Source organism: Fundulus heteroclitus, chromosome 6 (assembly GCF_011125445.2).
Source record: "Fundulus heteroclitus isolate FHET01 chromosome 6, MU-UCD_Fhet_4.1, whole genome shotgun sequence".
Taxonomy (NCBI): domain Eukaryota; kingdom Metazoa; phylum Chordata; class Actinopteri; order Cyprinodontiformes; family Fundulidae; genus Fundulus; species Fundulus heteroclitus.
In genome coordinates this window covers 23,099,639-23,123,291 of record NC_046366.1, presented here as the reverse complement: position 1 = coordinate 23,123,291, position 23,653 = coordinate 23,099,639, and the positions used below count along the sequence as shown (strand labels likewise).

Here is a 23,653-nt window from a genome sequence, read left to right as displayed (position 1 = left end):
AGAATACAAAACACATCATTTGGCTGCACAACATAGAGATTTAATCAGTAATTGTCAAATGTAAAAAAATATAATCTTGTATACTTATGAAGTAAACACAGGTCATAAACAATCAGAAATGATTCTGTGCCTGTCACTGGTCTTCCTCTCTGTCCATCTAGCGTAGACATTAAGACCTCCAGACTTAATCTGGCCTAAGCTGGTGAGACGCAGAAAAGCACATAGGAATCAGGATCGTAACCAGTGGGAACATTGTCGTAATCCCCATCTGCCCTCTCTTTTGAAAACACTCTTAGCTTTGTCGGGGTCGCCGGTGCTTTTTAGCCCCTCTCCGTCTCAGTCATGAAGGGTTTCACGTCAGGCTGTAGGAAAGCATGGAAAGGATGACCGGGGAAGCGTGGATTTCCTGTGACTTCGAGCAGACCTGGGCCTCACTACGCGAGGGAGGCCTCAAAGTCAGAGCATGCCATGCAGTAGCGTGGTGAGGCAGTGGGAGATCAGGCCCACAGTCGTGCTGCGTGGGATAAAAGACACCAGGGTCCTCATGTGGCAGTGGATTCAGGGGCTGAACCGGGCCTGCAGGCAGAGCTGGGGCTACCGAGTTAACTACAATGCAGACCAAGCAGAACAGGAGATGGTGTGCCTCGAGGTATGATCGTGTTGTCATATTCTCCCCCAGCATCATTCTTTTTTGTTATTATCCCTTTAATAAATTTCAATACAAAACCCTGTGAACATTTTATTTAATTTTTTTTGTCGAAATCTGGGGGACAATTTTATGCATTTTTCCCCCCGAGAACTTCTTCCAAACATATTTTGATCTCCAACAGATTAAAAGTTTCCTCCCTATTTGCCGTGACTCTGATAATAAGCTCGAGAAAGCAAAACAACACAGATAAGTGTTCTCTCAGATAAGAATCTCAGTTTAATTTTCAAACCCAGTGAAGCAACATGTCCTCATATCATTTATTTAACATTTCTGTCACCCTTGATAATGTACTTTTGCTGTTAATAGACTGGTCTTGCGTAGGGCTTATGGAGTCTTTTTGATTCACACAAAACCGCTATTTAGGGAAGCGCTTGCAGTCTAAACAAGGCTTAAAAAGAAGATTAAAAGAAGAAGATAGCGTGACCTGAAATAGTGTGAGTCAAGTGGCTTGAATTCTAAAAAAAGGGTTTGAACCATTCAACAATATCTTCCACCACCATGGGTATGACAACAAGGTCAAATAAGAAACAGCAAATTGAGCATTCTGCATTCATGTTGAGGATGAAGCTTAAAAATTAATCCTGGCAAATGATAATTAAAGATTTCCGGCAGCTCTCTGTTGTGAGGAGACCTGTGTTGCTATTCCTAGAAAGGAAGAGATTGCAGAGTCTTAAGAAACGTGGGAGCTGCATGCAGGTCTGACCGGGGATATATGAGTCCAGTTTAGCAGACATTTTGAAATAAAAATTATTTAACTTCAAAACACTTATCTAACAATCAAAATAATAGAAACATTTTGACATCAAATATTTAAACTGTAACTGTTCCTTAAGTCTAAGCATCCTGATTTTTGGTCAGATTTGATTAGCAAGACTATTTCCATTTGTTAATTTCCAGAATGACATCAGATATTTTTTGTAGAGATTTGTTTATTACGCTTTCTACAGATTCTGAAGTTTACATACATCTCCCTGCTATTTGGTAGAATTGCCTTTTAAACTGAATGGACTGGGTTAAACACTTTGGTTATTCTTCCACAGGCTTCCTAGATGACATAAAAGCTTTGTGACGGTCACACCGAAACACTGACTTTGTTTTGGACGGGTGCTTGGGGATATTATTTTATGTTCGGAAGACCCCTTTGTTGCCAAACGTTAGTTTTCTGGTTGATGAATTTATACTTTGTTTCAAGACTTTCATGTAAAGTTCTTGCTTCTTGGACCTCATCCACTTTGTAAAGTTCACAAGTTGCTCTTGCCGTAAAGATCCGACACAACACAAAGCTCCTACCCCTGTAATTCTCAGTCGGGATGGTGCTCTTTCACCAGCAAGCTTCCACCTTTTTGCTTGGCTTTTAACAATGCACATGATGGCCAAACTGACCAAATGTTATTTTTGAAAATAAACATCTTTGTTCCTTATTGCATTTAATATTGCTGTAGGATAATGGAGTCTTCTTCTCTGTGCGGGCTTTCAGCCCATGTTGGCAGAGGACCCAGTTCAGTGTGGATAATGACACTCTTACCCCCTTCAGCCAGCATCTTCACAAGGACTTTTGCTTTTGTTCTGGGGTTGATATACGTGTCTCACACCAAAACATGTTTATGTCTGGGGCATAGAACCTGTCTCATTCCTTAAAAGTATGATTGCTGGACATTCCCAAAATGTTAAAACTCTCATATGTCATGTCGGTTGGTTTTGAGAAGGACCCAAGTGCAGCTATAGACTGACTATTTTGAAACTTACGCATGGTGTGGGTCAAAGAGAACTGGCATGGGTAGAGAAACAGACAGGGTTGACAGAGAAACAGAGAATTCAGCAGAGAACAATGAGAAGTCAGGAGAAGATGAACAAGGAATTGTATCCACTAATCGGAGAAAATATGGAGTATCTATGGCAGAATGAAGGCAGGGAAGCTGAGGGAGAGCGACTAATTAACACGAATGGAGCTGAACTTACCCAAAAAAAAAAACATTCAAGCCAGGGCAAAGCATCTAAGAGATCCAACAGAAATAACTCAAAGAACAGAAGATAAGAATTAACCAAGAAATTAAACACAAAAGAGTAAACCAATATAGCAGCACCTCAGAACATAATAATTAACAGGAAATTTATGAAAAGACAAAAGAAAACCAAAACCCGAACACCTGTGGATCATAACAGCATGCCTTTGTTTAAACAGATGAATGTGGTACCTTCAGGCATCATAAAGTTGTACACAGTCGATAATTCTCTTACTCAGATCTTGGCTGATTCCCCTTTTTTTCCAATCATACCGTTGGGCCCCATTAGCTAAAATATGAATCATCCTATCAGAATCTCACAAAGCTATGACATCATCCTCTGGGTTGTCCAACATAGTTTAAAGACATGATAATCTTAACGTTTGTAAACCCTGAATTTAAAGACATTGATAATAAAATCCTGTAAACCTTTTTTCAGTCTATATTCTGACATTTAGGGAATGGAAATAATTTTGGTCAAGCTAACTGACCTAAAACATGGAAGGTTTAGTCCCACTTCTTGTCAGACAGTGAGAACAAATATATGTGCATTTATACTGAGTAAATATTTGTTTTCATCCTGATCATAAATCAAAGCACCAGATCTCTTGATCAGACTGTTTTATAGTCAGATATATGTCACCTGGTCATGATTTCACAAAAACAGTGCCTGTATGGAAACATTCTGTACCTTAACGGGTGGCCACATTTGAGTTTTACAAATCAACTCTTAATCAGTAACGACTCTTTTCACAGCAGCTTGTAACAGAAGCAGAGGCACAAGTGTCCTTGATCACTCTCGCCAGTGCTCCTTGCTTCTTCCCAGGTGTTTCCACTTGTTCTGTTTGATTAAACCTCCATTCAAACTGATTTTAAGAGCCACTTTGCATCAGTCTTTGAACAATGCCACTGACTGTTTTGTTAGTTTTCTCATTCAGCGGATGTGATGAAACTATAGTAAACTTTGTTTTTCACATGGACGGAACAAATACATTTTTCTTGAAATAGGCCATCGACTAAATTAACACAACAGAATGAGTGTTGAAGGTTGCTCTAAATTTCATCTTCTCTCCTTTGGCACTGATAATTCGTGACATCCAGTTTTTGCTATCTTGTAGATAATATGATTGGCAATGCAACTGGTTCATGGTTGTTAACTTATCTACTGACTTTCATTTTGATGGACGTGCTCTTTTCTAGTCTGGATATAATTTCCAAATACGACAAAAGACCTTGTCCTGAAAAGGGTGCAACCATTATTTTCCTACTTTCAGATTATTTCTACTTAGAGCAAGGGACCAAATAACAATTTTCTTCTCACTCTTATGAATCCAAATTGCCTAAAGCTGCGAAAACCTTCTCTAATCACTGGGAAAGAAAATACTATTTTAAGTTTTGAAACCAGGTATTTACATGCACTGTATAAAAAGACACCTAACACTTCTTTTCTTCACTGTCTGACATTGAATCAGGATAAATATTTCCTATGTTTAGTCAGTAAGGATTACCAAATATTGGTCTATTTGCTTGATTACAGAATGGTAAAAGAATTTACCACTTGTTTTTATTTAAAGTCAGTGGTTCGCATTGACTAAGATCACTATTGTTTTAGACGGTTCATCATATGTTCATCTGTTTAAACAATTATATGCAAGCCTTAACAACAGTGTCCAGGTATCAAATTGAAATGTTTGATCATTATGGCCATTATTACACCATGCAGGTAAAAGGAGGAAGCTTGCAAGCCTGAGAACACCATCCCAACTGAAGTATGGGGGTGGCAGCATCATGTTGTGTGGGAGTTTTACTTCCTTGGGGACTTGTGCAATGCACAAATGGGACATGGCATTATGAGGAAAGAGCATCAAGCAGAAGTACCATTGGAGATTCTGAGAGGTTCACATGTTTTTCTTTTAAATGTCGATTCAGTAATCTCGGATGGGTGGGTTCTTTTAGACTTGGCAATGGCTTTTAATAGCATACATTGCACAATCCTCTTATAAAGGCTTGGAGCATTTTCAGGTGTCCACAAAGGTGAACACTTGGCAGCTGCAGCAATGGCTATGTTTATTATCCACAATGCTATAGTTTAGGCGCCGTGCTATTTTCTTTTATATGTGCTTTTTAGGTTCCATATTTTGGAGATATGATATCGCTTTCCACCGCTTTGCTGATAATATTTAGATACATTATCAAATCAGGGATGACAATTATTCTAAATCCAATAAACAGTTATTAAAGTAAGCCGTTTCCCATTACATAGCCTAGCCAAGGAATGGCTCGGTTTCTTTCATGTTGAGAAAATTGTTCAAGCTTATATTGTGATTATTTGCATATGAGCATTGTCACAGGCAGAGGAAGTTCAACAGATGCATCTATTGTCTATACACGCTTACCCATGCAGGGTCACAGGGGAGCCGGCACCTACCTCCGATGGTCATTTGGGTGAGAAGCCAGGTATAGCCTGGAAAGGTTGGAAGTCCATCACAGGGCAACATAGAGGCACATAGAACAAACAACCATGCACGCACACACTCACACCTAAGGGCAATTTTGAAGAGAATCAATGAGAATGAACTAAACAGTCATATTTTTAGATTGTGGGAGGATGCCGTAGCGCCTGGAGAGAGCCCATTCATGCACAGGGAGAACATGCAAACTCCATGCAGAAAGATTTGTTGGATTTGAACCAAGGACCTTGCTGCAAGGCAACTGCACAACCAACTGTGCGACCCCTGCAGCAGATGTAGTGCCTGTGAAAACCCTTTTTGCATATGTTGTGATTCTTTGTGAGATGACAAACCGGATTACTGATTATCTTTACGAGTCTCTAGCTATGCAGTAAAATTGAAAAGTAAAAACCCTTTGAAAGAAGAGGATTCAGTCCCTCTCTTTTGTGGTTCCTCTTACTCTGATGTGAATCTGGTGAGATTGATTTTCACGCCATCAGGAGGCACCTCTAACGGATAGCGTGTCCCCGAAAGGGAACAGCATGAATGTGCTGGTGTAAATTAAGCACACAGAAAGCTGTGTCACGCTGGAGTTTTGCAGAAGCGACAGGTGCTGAGTGCATAGTGCCATCTTGTGATTATCCATTGCAAGAAACACAGTGAGATCCAAAAGCAGAAGTGATCAAACTGGTATATAATAGATCATATTGAAATGTTTATGTGAAAATAAACCCCAAAGCTGGGATAGCTCTCTGTCAAATAACCTACATTCATAGGCTTTAAACTAAAGCAAAATCAAAAGCGGCTATAATAAAATATATCATTATATAAAGATAAGTTGTAGCCACCCAAAATTGTTAGAAAATAACAAAACATCATCATCAGCCAGCACATGATGCCTTTCTATCATCTGCACAGGAACATCATCATGTTAGTGCTTTAGTATCTGTTACCTTGAGATGGCACTGTTGTTCTCTACATTATCACTCGTCACCGTCATGGGCAGAGAATTAAACTGCAAACAGCCTCCTGATAATAATCTGTTACAGAGCAGGAAGAGTAAATTGAAACATTGGAGCAGTTATAAGCAAGTGAAGCCAGCCTGAAATGTCTCAATGTGTATCCAGCAGCTATAAGAGCATCCTCACAGTGTGAGCGAGTGCAACAGATGCAGTGTTGTATATGGCATCTAGAGAACGCCCACGCCGTCGAGTCTCACTTATGGTAACATAAAACAGTTAAATGTATTATGGAAATCAATCAAATCAGTTGTCAATTCGTTCCAGAAATACAAGCATAAAATAATTTGTATTTCTTCAGAATATCTAAATGAAATCAAAGAAAATACCAAATGCTTAAAATGCATTAAACCAGTATCAAACAAAGAGATCGGATCCTTCGCTTTTACTAATGAAAAAAATATTTTTACACAAATTCACACTAACAGAACAAGACAAAAGCAAGCAGCAGGGGTATATCTTTAAATATGAGCAGAAGAGTTGCCATTGGTGAAACAACAATCTGAAGATTCATTCTGTCCAGTTCTATTCAAACTTAAAGCTTCTTTAAGCAGTTGTGAGATAGAGGGGCACTTCACCGATTTCCAGGGTAATAAAATGATACACCTAGCCATTAAAGATTAAAAAGCTATGATATCCTTTTGTGTGAGGCTTAGTGTGTAATCTCAGCAGCAGTTTGCCATTTTAACAGCTTAAGGCAGGAAGGTACGTAACAGTCTTGTGGTTGAGCAGTAAAAAAAATGTTAATGGAGATGTGTGTGGGGAGTCTCTCATAATCTTCAGAGTCCTGCTCCTGCAGGGGCCCTGAAACCGTACTGGACAGAGGCTTGAGTCACTACAATAACCCTTTCAGCTAGACTTGCACATTACGTTGAATTGCAATTGTCATTGCAAAATAAATGTGAGCATTATCCAATCTTGCAGCGCTTGGAAGCAATGTATGATGGTTTTTTTCAAAGATTCTTAATTGTCACCGCGCGTCACCGAGGTGAAATTTCCTTGCAGTCTTCCATCAGGGGCCGATTGCCCTCACAGCTCTGGGGTGGAAGCTGTTTCTAAGTTTATTTGTTTTGGCTTTGATGTTTATATTTCAAATGCAATGTATTCATGGTCTGAATGCCAGTTATATATCCAGGCAGTTTCGTGACAACAAACAATGCAGAAAGTAGGGGCATCATGATTTCAAAGATGAGGGAGAAGGTTGAGGTGCGTGGTTTAATTCCAACCAACATTGCCATAACAATACTTAATAGAAATTTGTGATTTCTTATTTATGTGCAGCTCTACTTTCAGTTTCCCCACTATCCTCTGGAGCTGCAGAGCCCCATTGTTTTCCATGTTGCAGCTGGGGTGACATACTTAGATAAAACATATCAATACATTTTCAACCGCAATTCTGTACAGCATCGCGTTCACACATTATTGGAAGTACAGACATGTAATTATACATTTGTGGGATTAAGAAATATCTGAAAAGTTCAAAAATAACCCAGCATAATAAATTACAGAATACACTCTGGAAACTGCATGATTTCAGAACCACAGACAGCGACTGTAGGCAAAGGCTGAAACTATTTTTTGAATAGACCTCTTAAAAAAGTGAAAGATGTTATTCAATTCAAAAACGTCTAATTTAAATATTATTTACATTCATTACACAAATAGAGATAAATATCTGTGTGACTCTGCTGAGGTGTGAAGGAAGCGCAGACTACTTAAATAGCGGTTTTCAGCTTAAGCGCATTGCTGTCTCTGTTGTCTCTGATCTTCCGGCTAAGTTTGTTGGCCAATCAAGCCCAGGTTACCATGATAATTGAACCAGATATTAGTATTTTTGATAATGTGGGCAGATACTAAGTTCCTTCTGGAAAAAGAAACTGGTATATCCAGAAAGTTGGTCAATGGTTTGGACTTTGTTTCATACATCTCAAGGCTGTGCCTATCCAGAAGGTGCCCCACCATCGCCTGCCATCAGATTCACATAGCACCTCTATTACCTATTACCTATGTCACCCGATCGTCTTTCCTTCCACTCACCTTGCCATTAATAGATTTGGGAACATCATCCCATGAACAGCCAAGTTCTACAGCTACCCTTTGTTGCTTATGCTTCTTCTGGAGGCTGTCAAGAAATGTTTGCCGGACAACTGTTAAATCAGCAGTTTTGCACATGATTGTGTTGGCTATAACCTGTCCAGAGTATACTATTTCTGCATTAAGATATTTTGTCTTTACAACTCTCATGCATCAATGTAATAATAATAAAAAAACATCAGCTTTGGGCTTTCAGTAGCTGGACCCCATTATATTCAAATTTAACAGAATAACAAAACAAAACTGTGTTTTTATTGCTGCTGGGGAGAGTGGTATCTAGATTTACCCTCTGCAGCAATGTGTCGTGATCCACAGTTACCTGTGTTTTGCTCTCATTTGCATTTTATTTTCTCTGTTTTTGTGCCTTGCTCAGTTCCCGCAGCTGATTGCTTTTTGATTATTGTTTTCACCTGTTTGTTAGTAGATTATCTCCCAGTTTCTGTTTCTTTTTCACTGAACTCTCTGCATTACATTCCGTTGTTCCCCGTTGTTTCCCATCACACCCAGTTGTTCCCGATTCCTTCTTGGCTTCTGTGTTTCCCCCGTATTTTTGTAAGTTTCTACGTTTTCATTCAATAAATCTCATCACCTCACCATGGCTCTTCCTCGTCCCTGCCACCTGCTGGGTCCACGTCAATGCCAACACTTGAGACCTTGTCTAAATCTTGGATAAGAAGAAGACAATTGACTTTTTCCTTCCACCAAACGTTCTATTAGTGTGAATGGGTACATTCTTTAACAATGACCTTTTGCTGCATATCCTCTTTGTGGAAGCGTTCAGTGACTGACTGCAGGACAACTGTCGAGTCAGTGGTCTTCTACATGATTGTGTAGGGCTTACATGGCTATAACATGACATTTCTACATTACAAAATAATTGTCTTACGGGTCTTATGTAACATTCTTATCTTCGGATACATGAATTGTGGGATGTCATTAGGCCAACCTGTAAGCCACATAAATAAGAGCTCTGCATATACCACTTCGTGTGTAATGATTTATATAAATGTAACCTTTTGATTTGAATAACTGAAAGAAATGTCATTTTCTGTGAAATTGTAATATATTGTGACGCACCTGTACACCGTACTATAACTTGACACTGTCAGATAGTGTTCGTAACATTCGTTTATATATGTCAAAGGACCGGCACTGTAAACCTGTGCCACACTGTCGGGGTTTACGCTCTTCAGCGGGCTACTACGACTTGGAGAGGAGACGCATGCGTACTGACTTGAAGCAGCCGGTCGGAGGAGAGGGGGGAAAAAAAGCCTTATGTTCCATCGGATGTAATCAAAGCAAAGAATTCCCTCTTCTCGTGGTGCATACATGGTGAAATTGTAAGTACCGGGAGCGAACGGCTGTGTCTTTTCAGGTGGCATGTTGCGGTTTGCGCGTTTGAGGTCGCGGTTTTAACGGCATGTCATTAACAGATCTAGGCAGTGTCTTTTCGGTGGTTGTCCAGGGCGATGAAGCTCTACGGTTCTTCATGGTGGCACTTTCAACTGATGTGATGCGCGACTCACCAGTGCATTCTTTTTTATTATTATTGTTAAAATGTGTATTTTCTGCTTCTAAATCAATGAAGGGTCACACATTCTCCGGCGTCCCTTCAGGGCTGTCTGAAAAACAGGGGTATACCTAAGAGTTATCATGATTTATGCGTTCAATGGATACGACCCCCCCCCCCCCCCCCCCCGCCGCGCAGCGCCCCTCCGTTTCATCCTCAATATAGCTGTTGAGTCAAACCCTAGCGTACTGCCATCGTGCCAGCTTTGAAGTACACCCAATACAATGCGTAAAAATGTACCATTTGGCAAGACGCACGACGTCTGAGGGCAGATGCCAGCTCGGGTATCTGTGAAAAACCGCGGATCCATTTTAGAAAAGGCTAAATGGTGTTGTAGCCATTCACTGAAAAGGATGTAACAGAACGATGCTGCGTTATGGATTTGCACGCTGCACCTTCAGCATCACCCCCCCCCCCCCACACACACACACACACACACCACCACCACCCCTCTTCCATTATATATACCATAATCTGTAGACGCATTTTAAGGCTTCGTGTCTTGTGTCAGGTAGTGTCTGGATGATGGCGTGTGTCGGAAGAGACCGCTTTGTTACATAAATGATCTGACAGGATTTGGCAGAGTCTGACCCAGTGATGACACATTTGTTAAAATCAGCTCACATTCCGGGAGCATAAGCCTGTCTGCCTATATGGGCCTACAAACCGATGGGATTCTTGTGTATAGGCCAGACATTCATACTCACAATTAGATCTGGAATTCCTCATGTAGGCTCCATTAAGTGCAGCCTAAATGACCAGAGCCGGCCCAGGACATAAGCCAAGTCAGCTTAAGGTCCCCCTGCCTGCAGGGGGCTCCCAAGAGAAGATAGTTGAGAATTAGATGATATTCTGCAATATAGCACAGCCCTGCACCACTCTTTACGGATCATCATGTCTTTCATAAAATTCTGGTTGATCTGGCACGATCATGGGCCATGCATACTCTCAGACCATACAGCTGGGCTCATGGAAGCCATTGAGGCGTGGCCTGTGTTACCGGGTTTACTTTTTATCATACTTCTACTGCATGTCACACTATGTTTCAAAATCTTTTTTTTACCCTTCCACTCCATAATGGTTTTATGTTTGGGACTGCTCCTATCAAATCCGTTTGGGGAAAAGAAGGATATTCAGCAGAACTTTCTGAGCTGATTGGACGAAGCGACACCTGTGCCCGCCTACCAAAGATTGGTTTTAGCTAGTTACATTATCAAATGAACATGTGAGCAGCAGGCATCATGAGAAACCTCAATAATTAACGATGGTCAAGAAACGTCTGTTCTTTCAAAGATGAAATCGTGGATTCTAACTAAACAGACACGATAGCAGAAACTGTGTGTGCGTCCTCCTGCGCTGTTCGGCTGTGGGCTCGGCAGCTATTGCTTTCGCCACAGTGGTATGTCCCGCCTTAAACCACAATACTGCAACGTCATTGGCCCAAACTGTTTTTGATTCGGTTGCAAATGGATGAAGCAAAAGATGTACAAGATGGATTCTCCTATGTTTGTGAATGCACAACTACCACGAGAATTCAGCTTGTAGACAAGGTTAGAGAGCCAGGACAGTGACTTGAAAGACGGATGAAATTTGACATGAACGTTCAGACCTTAGACACTTTGAAAACATAGGATATACAACCAATTTAGTAGCACATACGAAAGTGGTACTAAGTGTGTATGTGGGGGAACAAGATCGGATTTGGGATGGATTCGGCTGCTGTGTGAACGTAATAAAATATTGGTGGGTCAACTTCAACCCCCCCCCCCCTTCCATTCATTGCTGGGACCTCATAGCTAATTGCTAGAAATGGATAACCTGTGTAGAGCATCAGTTGATCGTATGATCTGAAACATGCTTTTGACTTTGACTCTGGACTTTGGACTCAAAGTTTGCGGGTTGAATCTCATAAGCAATCGTTATCTCAGCTAATCATAGGTGAAAAAAAGCCTGTCAATGAAGATGGTTTTAGTAAATGATTAATGTTGTCCCCTCTGAGATACCTTAGTGTATACAAATGACTGGTTATCATGGTAACATTACACACAGTGCAGTATCTATCGGTTCTTTACCATGTTTACCTCAAAAATTTAAATGTTGTAAAAGGAGTTAATAGCAGCGTCCAAGCGATGCTGGTTTTGTTATACAGTATGCTATTGCTTAAGCATTTCTAGCATATACATCAGAAATCGTTGCTTTGACAGAGATGAGCAGATTTTCTAGTTTTTTTTTAGTGTCAAGGACATTCGTGCGCTGTAGGCTATTAGTAGTCCACGACAACCTGCTCGTTGCTGCATCATAATATTAACCATATAGATTTTTCTAAAACAGAAATGTATCCTTTCAGAAACAACATAAACTTAACTTACCTCAGACATTGTATTTTCTTGCTGTTAGGCTTGTGTTATTACACTACTGAAATTCTGGTTCTTCAAAATAAAAGCACTCACTGTTATGTTTATTTAGAAACTGAATATTCTTTTTCATCCATTCAACACCTTGCTCCTCACTCATGGGAAATAAGTACTGTTTAAAATATAAAATATTAAAGAGCCACAAAAGTATTTTCTGCACTTCAATATTTTCGGTAGTGGATGATGGCATTCCTTCAGAGCGCACAACATTGCATGCCAGCAGATACTTGAGTCAAATACCAGGTGCACCGCATAAATAGTTGGTAATTTAAAATTTGAAGATTATGTAAAAACATCTGTTACTTAAATTCTATGGTAATCCATAGCATTTTTATTCTAGGTAATTTCTTTCATCTTTTGGTCTTTCAAGCTTTGTTCTATTTCAACTATTCAAATATCAAAACCTTCAGTGTTTTTATGTTTTTCAGCAATATGTTTTTTCCATATGTAGTTTTATTCTTTATTCTAAAAATATTGCCTCACTGAAAGAAATAGAAAATCCTCTAACCTGCTTAAAAAATCTTTTGAAACCCCACATTCTTTAAGCGAGAGACGGCATTCAGACTTTAAACTGGTCACGAGATGCTGTCATCTTTTCAGTTTCAGTTTTTTTCCCTTGTATATCTCATATTTTGTATAAGTTTCAGGAAAGATTTGACCAACTTCACCAGTAAGGCAGCAACATCTCCACGCTTGTGTTTCCATTTCCGAAACCTTTCTGAACCAACCTATTCTAAATATGTCACTCTCCATAAACAAATTAAAGGCATTTTCTTTCTAGTTTTAACCCCCACTTGTAAACATGGTGGCAAAAATGGATTGAATGTCAGAGTTTCACACTACCACCTCCTCTACTGTGACATTACAGCATTACACCCAGCGCTGCCCTTGCTACACTTGTTATAGTGGAACTGATTTCCATCACACTAATGCTCTGCAGGCCACAAGCTTTTCCTGCAAGATAAAATCCCAGTTACATACTATTCCTGACATCAACACTCCAAACCATTCACCCTCCCTCCACACCCCCCACCCCCGCTCCTCTTCTCCACTGTCTGCAGCCCATGGGATCAGAGCGGATGGAGATGCGAAAGAGGCAGATGTCGGTGCAGCAGGAGTCGGCAGCGGGGGGAACTGCACCGGCCCAGCAGGACCAGCCGGGCCAGGCCAACCCACGGAGCTCCAACGCTTGTTGCTTCTGCTGGTGCTGCTGCTGTAGCTGCTCCTGGTAGGTCTTTCACCGAGAACTCACTCGCTGACGCGCGGGGTGGCCGACATAGCTGCATGCAAGAAGCCACAGGCTGAGCTAGTGTGTCTCAACAGCAGGCGTCAGCTTCTGTCTCACACTCTTGACAGATTTCCATGTGATCCGTGGATGTCAGTTTAGCAGCAGCAGCAGCAGCAGCAGCCTGGTTACATTCAGGAAAGCCTGAACATCATCTGCATGTGCATGTCTGTGTGAACTCTTCTCTTTCTCTGCTGCTCTGCACTCCGATGGACACACTTGAATCAGTCAAAATCAGAATGAATTTGAATTACTAATGAGCTGCTTGCAATTAATGCTCACATTTTAATTAGCTATCTGGACTGCTTTTACAATTTGCATGTTTAGACCTGCAGTTATAATAAAGTTACTGTGTCAAACGGTGTGACACAGATGCTGTGCTAGCTTTTCATTTCTGTTTTTTTTTTTTATTGTTCAATCACTTAATCACATAAACAACACCGGTCCTTATGAAAGTGATCGTTTATTACAATCCTTTGAACATCTACCTGGCTGATACAATAACAAGACATCTATGTTGTGCAGGTGACATTTGACATAAAGATAGATATTTGGTTTTAAATTAATAAGAAACGATGTCATGTTGAACAGTATACATTCACTCACCATCGGCATGATTAGCATTAATTTTGGGCCTTTAATGATGCACTGCTTGTTTTTTTCAGGGGTAAATGCTTATATACTGAACAACATCAATGGATTTCAAGAACAAAAACCGGCTGCACAACTCTAAACTCACTGCAGATGTTCTCTAATATCCAAACAGTCAAAACTAATTAATGCATTTATTAGATATCAGCAGGCTTCTTGTCTAATTCTGACCGGATGTCAGATCCGATATCTTATCAGAAATGATACTCCTCATTTTATGCGGTTGATTTCCAGCCACAAACCCAGCTTTTATGCATAGTCCATCCATTTTTAATGTGTTTGAGTGTTGGCCTATTCCACAAACTTAATGTCAGCCTGTTTTTGCCTGTTTCATTTTCTCTGGGTGTTCTAAAACCCATGTAAACTTATTGTTTAAACATCCAAATGTGTTCAAGTTTTAGCTACCTGATCCAAACCGTCACCCACAAATGTGAGCAAATTGTCAGTCCAGGGGGATGACAAGTGATGACCAGGAGGGAAGCATCCGCTCCGAAATGAATTCATTCAAGCTTAAAAAAAACATTGCAGCTACCGTCATGAACATCCTAAATTCCTTCTTCAGAAAGGTTTTATCTTTCGACTAAAACATTATTGAGCTATTGAATCAATGTGAAGCTTGTCAACATGGTGGTTGGTGGTAGCATCACACTGATGTACATTGAATATTATTAAAGAAATCAAACCTCGATTTGGATGATTTTAATAACTTTAGACTTATTTCCAAACTACCTTTTGTGGCCAAAGGTTTGGAAAAAGTTGCCCATACTCTGTTATTAGCCTTTTAAAATAAAAGTTCGATCTTTGAAATATTCTAATCTGGTTTCTGTAGTCATGGGAACATGTTACTTAAACGTTTGCCTCTTTGCACTGATTACCTGTGATGTTCAGAGTTGATTTTAAGAAATTAATGTTAGTTCTTAAATCAATGGATGGCTTTGCCTCATCTTATATTTCCGAGCTACATACTCCTTACACTCCCACACTAATTAATTTCTATAGATCGGCTTTTAACTGTTGATTCTATGCATGCTTTTAATACATTTTAAATTATATTACATATTTCATGTTTTTTTAATTTTATAATTTAATGCAAAACACTTTGTAACTATGTTTTGAAAGGTGCTATATAAATATTATTTATTATATTATTATTATAATCTGGAAAATCCCTGGAACCATCCCAAGGCTCAAGTCTTTCATAAACTATAAATCCATCAGTCTATCATGTTCTATCCTTCCTTAATCTTTGGCATGTAACAAGCAGGTACACCTTGGACAGTTTGCCATTGTATCACACAGCAACAAAGAAAAACTTTTAAGGGCAATTTAGAGTGGCCCCTTTAATCTAACATTAATTTTATGTTTAATTTGGAGAGAAATCAGAGTTCCAGAAGAGAACCCACGCATGCACCTGAGAACTCTATGCAGGCTGATATGGTAAATATAAAATGGTAAATAGACTGAATTTATACAGCAATTTTCTAGTCATACTGACCACTCAAAGCCCTTTAAACTATAGCCACACTTACCCAATTGCGCTCACATTCATACATACAAACGCAGATCGGTAGGTAACTTGGAGTTAAGTGCCTTTCCCAGGGGCACATCGGCACATGACAGGGGAAGCTGGAATTTAACCCACAGTAGGCCAATTGTCTATGGGGAGAGGTTTTAGTGTCAGGTGAAGGCTGGGCTAAATAACTACAATGTTTGGAGTCGAGGCTTTCACACCTAAAAACGCCACACAAGCTCTTCAGCATGGCAGTGGTAGCATTGTGAGGTTGTTAGGGTGCATTAAGCTGCCAGCTGTACATATGCATTACACAATGCATATAGAATGACAAAGGAGGACTGTTACCAAATTAGTTAACATCCATTCAATGTACAGATGATTAAAAACTTGGACACAGTTGCTTGTTCCAGCACGACAATGATCCCAAAGAAATATCAAAACATGTACAATGCAACTAAATATTAGTGAATGATACCATATAGCCAGTTCTGTTTCGGGGGGGGGGGGGGGGGGAGAAATATAATTCAAAATAAATGATTAATTCTGATAATAAGATTGGTCAGACATCCCTTCAGAAGCTTATTTCTAATGGCAAAAACTGGATACTCGCCAACTTGTTGAGTAATATCAAACCAAATATAAGTGTATGCAGCTAATTGAGTCAGTATCTCCATGTGTGGAAATTAGAAAGAATTTGCAATCAGTTCAAACTTGTGCGCTCAACTCCTGTTGTTGTTCATTGAAGATGTTTGTTGTATCATCATACCACCCTTGGAAAACAAGAAATGCAACAATAAAATCCCCAAATCAATGACATTCATGCCGTTTAAGACTGCATGTTAACTTCTAGTTAGCACTGTGTTACACTGTAGATGTGTAGTGTAATGTCACAAAGGTTGGGGATTAATACAACAAACCGTGTTGTGTTATTGTGATCATTTGCACCACTTAATTACAAAAATGTGTTCCACTGATATGTCTCGCCACGGTGTTTCTCTCCATTTCCAACAGGAACGAAGACAGGGATGAAAGGACTCGAAAGGCATCGTATGACGTCAAAGAAGAGACCTCAGACTGTGAAGACTGGTCAGTCCAAATCCCTGCAAGACAATGCTTGACAAATAAAACAGACTCCTACTTCATCTGTTATAGTGACTTACTCGCCTGTTTTCATGTTCGTTGCAGCCCGAAGCCCACGCTGGAGGAGGTGCGCGTGTGGGGACAGTCGTTTGATAAGCTGATGGGCTGTCCAGCGGGGAGGAACTCTTTCCGGCTATTTCTTCGCACCGAGTTCAGCGAAGAGAACATGCTGTTCTGGCTTGCATGCGAGGAGTTCAGCAAAGAGACCAATAAAAGTGTGATCGAGGAGAAAGCCCGGCTCATCTACGAGGACTACATCTCCATTCTCTCGCCAAAAGAGGTGTGTGAACTTTATTGATTCATTTTTGTTAAAAATAGGGTTTGTTTGAAGGGCAAAACCTTATGATGTCTGAGTTGAATGAGAATATCAATGACACTTTCAAGCTTCTGTGAAGCTTCAGCCACTTAGGTCAGTTTCACACTGTTATAAAATCCATCATGTATTTGCTCTAATGTGTGTTTAGTTCAACTCTGTTTCTCTAAATTAATAAATAAAACAAAAGTTTCACTCAGACCTTACCGACCATGCCATTCTAACGTTACTAAGTTGTTGAAATTGAAATGAGGTGAGCCTTTTAGCTGTAACTATTTAGCACATAAAAGCAACTTCATAAAGTTGAACAAAAAACATTGATTAAGATATAATTTTTGGGTTTGGGTGGGGATTACCGTTGTGTGGTTGTAAATGCAGTTTAAACTCCGGCAAAACCAAGATGACACAGATTTTATGCCCCTGTCATGAAATTCTATGGCATTTGCATCGCCTCTTAGAGACAACACATTTACCGCACATATGCTCCACTGATGCAGAATTGATTCAAGGGTTACTCAATTGTTGCAGCTATGACCAGTTAGTAGATATAATAAATATCAAACTACACTTTGCAGATGCTCTGTCTGCAACGATGAAGATTCACTGTTAGTTTCACAAAATGTTCCCATGTTGCTTGTCCCGACAAGCAACATTCACTCCTGAAGAAGCGTAGAGCCACAGGGAGAGTAGTCTGCATTGTCCATGGCTTTGCAGCAATCCCTCATACTGAGCAAGCATGGAGCGACAGCGGAAAGAAAAACTCCCCATTAACGGGAAGGAAAACCTCCAGCAGAACCAGAACCGGGCTCAGTATGAACGGTCATCTGCCTCGACCGACTGGGGGTTACAGAAGACAGAGCAGAGACACAACAAGACAGACAAAAAAGCACAGAAACACACATTGATCCAGTAATGTGTTTTACATTAGATGGTAATTGCGGGTGAGCCGTCTTCTCTGGATGATGTCACAGATAACATGATGATAATAACATGATCTGTCCTTCTATTTAATGGGATATAGCAATAGCATACTTGAGGAGCAAATTTATTTAATATAAAAAAGAATGTGAGAAAAACCAAGAAAAGCTATAAAACACTATAATGACACTATACTGCAGGAATTGAAACAAATGAGTCAAGAGCTTAATAATTTACTATCTTACAAGGCTGAGGGTGCTTTACACTTTGGCTAACAAAAATTATGAATAAAGAAATAAAGGTAGTAGACTACTGGCATTTCTGTTACAAAATCCGAGGCAAGTTGAATAGGTGAGGAAAAAAATCAGTTTATTAAAGAAAATATAACATCATACAATAATAACCCGAGTAAATCCTAAATCAGCTTTTAAATGATGACCAAATGTATTCAGAGTGTAAAGCCGTCCAAATCACAAACTGATCACCCTCTCTGCAATAAATAATTGATTAGCTTAGCTTAACCAAATTTTTTGGATACCTGAGTTAAATTTCACAGTTCACAATCAGACCTTTAAATTGAACCTGTTTGACAACATGAAGTCGGCTAAAAGATGACCTTGCACAAATCTAGATAAATAAAATATTGCCAACTGTATCTCACAGTGTTTTTGCTCTTACTTAATACTAAAAAACAAGAAAAGGCAATGAATTAGTCTCAGTCGATAAACTGAGAAAAAGCAACAGAATTTCCCATTGTGTGAACCACACAACACTCCAGACTTACATAAGCATTAAATAATAGGCTATTTTTGACCTAGCCTATCTAAAGCTGGGGTAGTTGCTTCATGCAGTCTTTGTGCAAAGTTAAACTCGTCTGAGGACTTTTAAAGATCTTTTGTTTTAAGCTATTGATAAGAAAATGTAGAAAATCCAATATCTCACATCCGTATCACCGAGAAAGAGAAATTCGGTTCTTCCTGATGTTGTGTTTTCTCAACTTCCAGGTGAGTCTCGACTCCCGAGTGCGCGAGGCAATTAACAGGAACATGCCGGAGCCCAACTTGCACACGTTTGACGACGCCCAGTTGCAGATCTACACGCTAATGCAAAGAGACTCTTATCCCCGCTACTTGAACTCCCCAGCGTACAAAAACCTGCTCAACACTCTGTCAGAGCAGTCCCCCGAATCTTAGGGTGGCGACGACAACCTGTGATCTTTTAACCCTCTTTGCCCTTTCTTAGTCCTTGAATCCTCCACCACCCACCCGATCCCTACCCCCAGTTTTTGAAGAAGAAAAAAAATTTGTCTTTGTATGTTCAGTGTAGGATTACATGAGCCAGGCCTCAGGGCCCGGCCCCTCCCAGGGATCTCAGTGCTTTTGTGATCTGCACCTGACCGAAGACACTCAGGTCTGAAAAACCTCCCGAGGGCTCGACATCACATGTACTGCTACATATCGACATAGCAAAACACTCCAAAGGAATACAAATAACACTTTATTTCTGTTTCTTTTTCTCCTTTTTTTGATAGAAATATTCTATTTTATTTGTGTTCAGAGTTTTTTATGGTCTGTTGTTTTTTGTATGATTGTTTTGGGGGAAAATGATTCCTACTGTAGACTACATATACATATATATTTATGAGTTTGTAAATAGTTCAAATGAAATTGTGGGTATTTTATGTGGAAACGCCTGGTTCTATTTACTGCGTATGAAAATCAAAGCTCAAGTCAAAGCTACACATTAGCTTGACTTGCAGGCAGCTTTGTGGGGTACTGTTTTATTTTTTATTCTTATTTGGTTTCACTTTGTTTTGTTACCGAACCTCAAACTTCAGTACCTGTGGCAGCGACTTGGCAACTCCAGTTCACGCACAGCCTGTGCGCAGTTTAAAATGCTGTATGTATTGAACTGATAGAGTGCAAAAAAAAAAAAAAGTATCAGTAATGGTGAAGAATGTTTTATCTTTTATCAATTGCCTGCAAAAGACAGTGTTTGTTTTTTCAATGCTAATGTTACACATAGCACACCTGATAGGTTTATTAAAGATTTATTGGTGTAACATTTGAAACTAAGTAAGTAGATTTCACCAGAAAAAGTATTTTATTTCATATTTCAACATCTAAAATTATATTTAATTATTTTGATAAAGAACATAACAAAGAAAATTAAGACATTTTATTCAAGATATTTTATTTGATGGGTCTGCAATTTTCCTAACACTTTCCAAGCCTTTCCTTATAATAGCTACATTCTGTCACTTCAAAAGAGGCAATTAGACTTAAACAAAATAATAATAGGCGAGTTTTCGAAATATGCTGCAGTTTTATTGTAAAGACATAAACCATATTTCCACAACTCTTATTTTAGATTAATAATAATAATAATAAAATCAAGTGCATGGCTATGCTGCCAAAAATAGCCAAACAGTGATGTTGATACATTTGCGGTGTCAAACTCAACACACTGTTCACCTAAGAAAAACAGAGTAATAGCAAAGTCGAGTTCATCTGCAAATTTTTTTCAGTGAGGGGGACAAAGTCAGCAGAAATGTTGTCTGAGAGCCGTAGCTTGGAGACCTAGCAAACCAGCACCCAACAGGGGGATTTAAAATTGCCCAATGGTAAGCCCAGTCTGCCAGGAATGCACCATGATGAGGAATTACTGCTTTAGAGGAAAAGTGTAAATGGAAATACTGTCGAAACAAATCCTGGCAGCATTCAGGTAGAGGTAATTTCTGCTCCAGTTCTGACCAGCATTGTCACTTTGAAGCCCATGTTTCTAAACAACTTGCCCTAGATTACCTTTGATTAGGGAGTCATGCAGTGGTTGGAAAAGTTTCTCTTTTCTCTACATAATCCATCCATGTTCTTTTGTGTGTAACTGTATTTTAGTAATATAGCTGTCAGACCGTTATTCAGACGACGCCTTCACACCATCAAAACTCTACAAGTCCATTTGTAGTTAGTTTACTCCCTGTCTGTGTTTAATACCAGACAGTTTTCGGTATAGAATTGTAGATTTGTTGCAAAAGTGCCCGCTATATTCTTTTTATGTCTCGCCAAAAAAAAAAAAGCCACATATCCATGAGACATATTTCTGTTAAAAAGGTATATTTCAACAATAAAACAATCCATGATCTGCCTACAGCCACACAGAGAGACAGCTTTAAAACTGGTGCCATTTCAGATGCAGCGTCATCATTTATATAAAGACCCATTTATATGGAGTGTGAGGTCAGGATTGCCAGCGTCACCCTTTCATGTTCCGTGTTGCTGGCAAAAGAGCCACATTACTATACTCAAGCAGGGCATGAAACATAAAGGCATGCTGAGATCTGGAGCTAAAAAGTCAAAAGCCCATAAACATGGTGCACACATCAATACTCAGATTTTTTTAGAAAATTAGCGTCTTAAGATTTCATTTGATGTGTTGTTGAGATGGAATATGGCACTCTGGGTGTGAAGCTTGTTTGATAACTTATGTTAACATTTTAACAAACAGGAGATTCCTCAATACGCCTCCAGAACATGTCCAGACTGAGAATTATCATATAGTTCGACAGGTTTTCCGCTCCAAGAATCTCTGTCAATTATTATTCATTTACAGCAATATTTTTAAAGCATTACTGACTGCATGTGTTTTAAATATTCTCTTTACACTGAAATTACAGTTCCCTCCTGGTTTCAGCCAATCAGCACAGTGCCCATGATTCAGAAAGTAAAGAATAAACATAAAATCGGTCTATCTGGTATTGCCTTCCTGCTTTGGGGGGTTCATTGAAAAAAAGCTATTTTTTTCAGAAAGACACGTTTTAAAAATGACTTATCTGCTTAAAAAAGCAACTGAAGGGCTGAATTGTTTTACATTTATTTCATACTTTCAAGTTTTCTGGGGTTTTCTGGCTCTCCTCTATATACTCTCAAAAATTTCACGATGACATTCATCCAACTTAATAAAACAGTTTCGGTTAATGCTGTTTATTGACTTGTTGGGGAAAAAAGAAGCAACCACATCATTTTCATGAGCAATAACTAAAAGTAAAACTTTAAAGTGTGTCCAAAGAACAGGCAGGAAAGTCATGAGAAATTACAGACCTGTTAATAAAGCATCACCGTGAGATTTATCATAAAATAGTCATATATATATTTGAAAATGTATATAAAATATTATGGTCAGAATTAATGGCAGGGGGGTCTTGCCAGGTTAGCATAAACACCAAAGCTATCTTGTATACTGTGTTCATATGTTTAAAGAGGGTTTAGACTAAAATTGGAGTTGCCAAGTGTTTAATACTTATAATATCTAGTTTTATTTGAATTTCTTTGTTGCCTCACGTCGTGTCACTCGAAGACAAGATCCTCACATGGGGAAGTGCCTTGACATTCAGTTTTCTGACATCTTTCTCATGGGCAACAGTTGTTCGCTGACATTGCGCCGGAAGGTCGTTCACTGGAGCGCGGCTCCAGTTTTACCGGAAATTGTCCCTCTCATTGGCCAAAACGTCACACGTGTTTGGTCTCGATTCCTCTCTCGTGAGTACATCGGTTTCACGGCGACAGGAAGGAGCGCCTCTTTGTCAGCTGAAGACGGAGATCGCTGCGTCCAGGGCTGAGGAGATGGAGCTTTCTTGCCGACCTTTGTGCTTCATGGTGGCACTTGTCTTAGAGTTAACTCAAACTCACTACATATGATGTGCAATTTGAGCTGAAGGGTCCCATTGTGCAGATCAACCTCAAAACACAATCTAAGCCAATGGTTTGGAGTGATGCCTATAATTGTTTCTTCTGTTTACTTTATGAAATGTGTTATTTTGCGCTGAGTTTACCTATAAAAACATTTTTTGAAGAAAAAAAAAAAAAACAACAACAACAATGTGAATGTTTACAGTATGGTTTAGTTTTTTTTGTTTTGTTTCGTTCTGCTTCTTTCCAAGAAATAAATTGACTTGTGGGCATTTCGATTGAAAAAATATATATATAATAAAGCACAATAATTTTACTCATCCTGGAGTGATTTCATCAATTAAATATTGACATTTTGAAACTGATGAAGGTTATTCCTAACAGGAACTTTTCAGACACTTACAGTATTTTTCGTTGTTGTTCTACATAAGCAGCAAAATATTTCTTTATTGTTGTATTTTCAGTGCAAGTGGAATAAATATTCAGTAATATTCATGCACAATAATGCAAACTTCAAACGTTGTTGCTTTTCTTTCTGCCATTCGATGGTTCTTGATCCTGGCCGGTTTTACTGTGCAGGTGCGGCACTGGAATTGAATCTGCAGCTCACTCCCAGTTAGCTGGACGCTCTTTTCAGTGCACCAGCCAACATAGACTTCCCCACTTAAGTTTTAACTCTTTTGGATAAAGTTCTGAATCACAACTAGCGACATTTGCTTTGATCCTATCTAATTATATCATACACTGCTACAGTAGAGATTTCAACATCCCTGGACACCTTGTAAATCTGTTTGTGAATATGCATCAGGACTTTTTGTTGATAGCATTTTAACCTTTTTAAGACCATAAACTAAGTAAAAGATGACAATCAACTTCTTTGTCTGAAGAA

At 39.3% G+C, this 23,653-nt stretch overlaps 1 protein-coding gene across 2 annotated transcripts; it reads left to right on the top strand.

The window, feature by feature from the left end:
* The first annotated feature begins 242 nt into the window (after nt 1-242).
* On the top strand, nt 243-23,084 carry rgs20 (regulator of G protein signaling 20). Of its 2 annotated transcripts, none has more exons than XM_012879316.3 (5): nt 243-649; nt 13,321-13,487; nt 16,720-16,794; nt 16,894-17,128; nt 19,084-23,084. In XM_012879316.3, the coding sequence occupies exons 1-5, from the start codon at nt 464-466 to the stop codon at nt 19,270-19,272; spliced, it is 852 nt and encodes a 283-aa protein (XP_012734770.2). In that variant the 5' UTR covers nt 243-463; the 3' UTR covers nt 19,273-23,084. The 2 variants fall into 2 exon arrangements, with proteins under 2 accessions (XP_012734770.2, XP_035994254.1); XM_036138361.1 differs by lacking the exon at nt 243-649 and adding an exon at nt 9,494-9,615.
* Nucleotides 23,085-23,653: the final 569 nt, after the last annotated feature.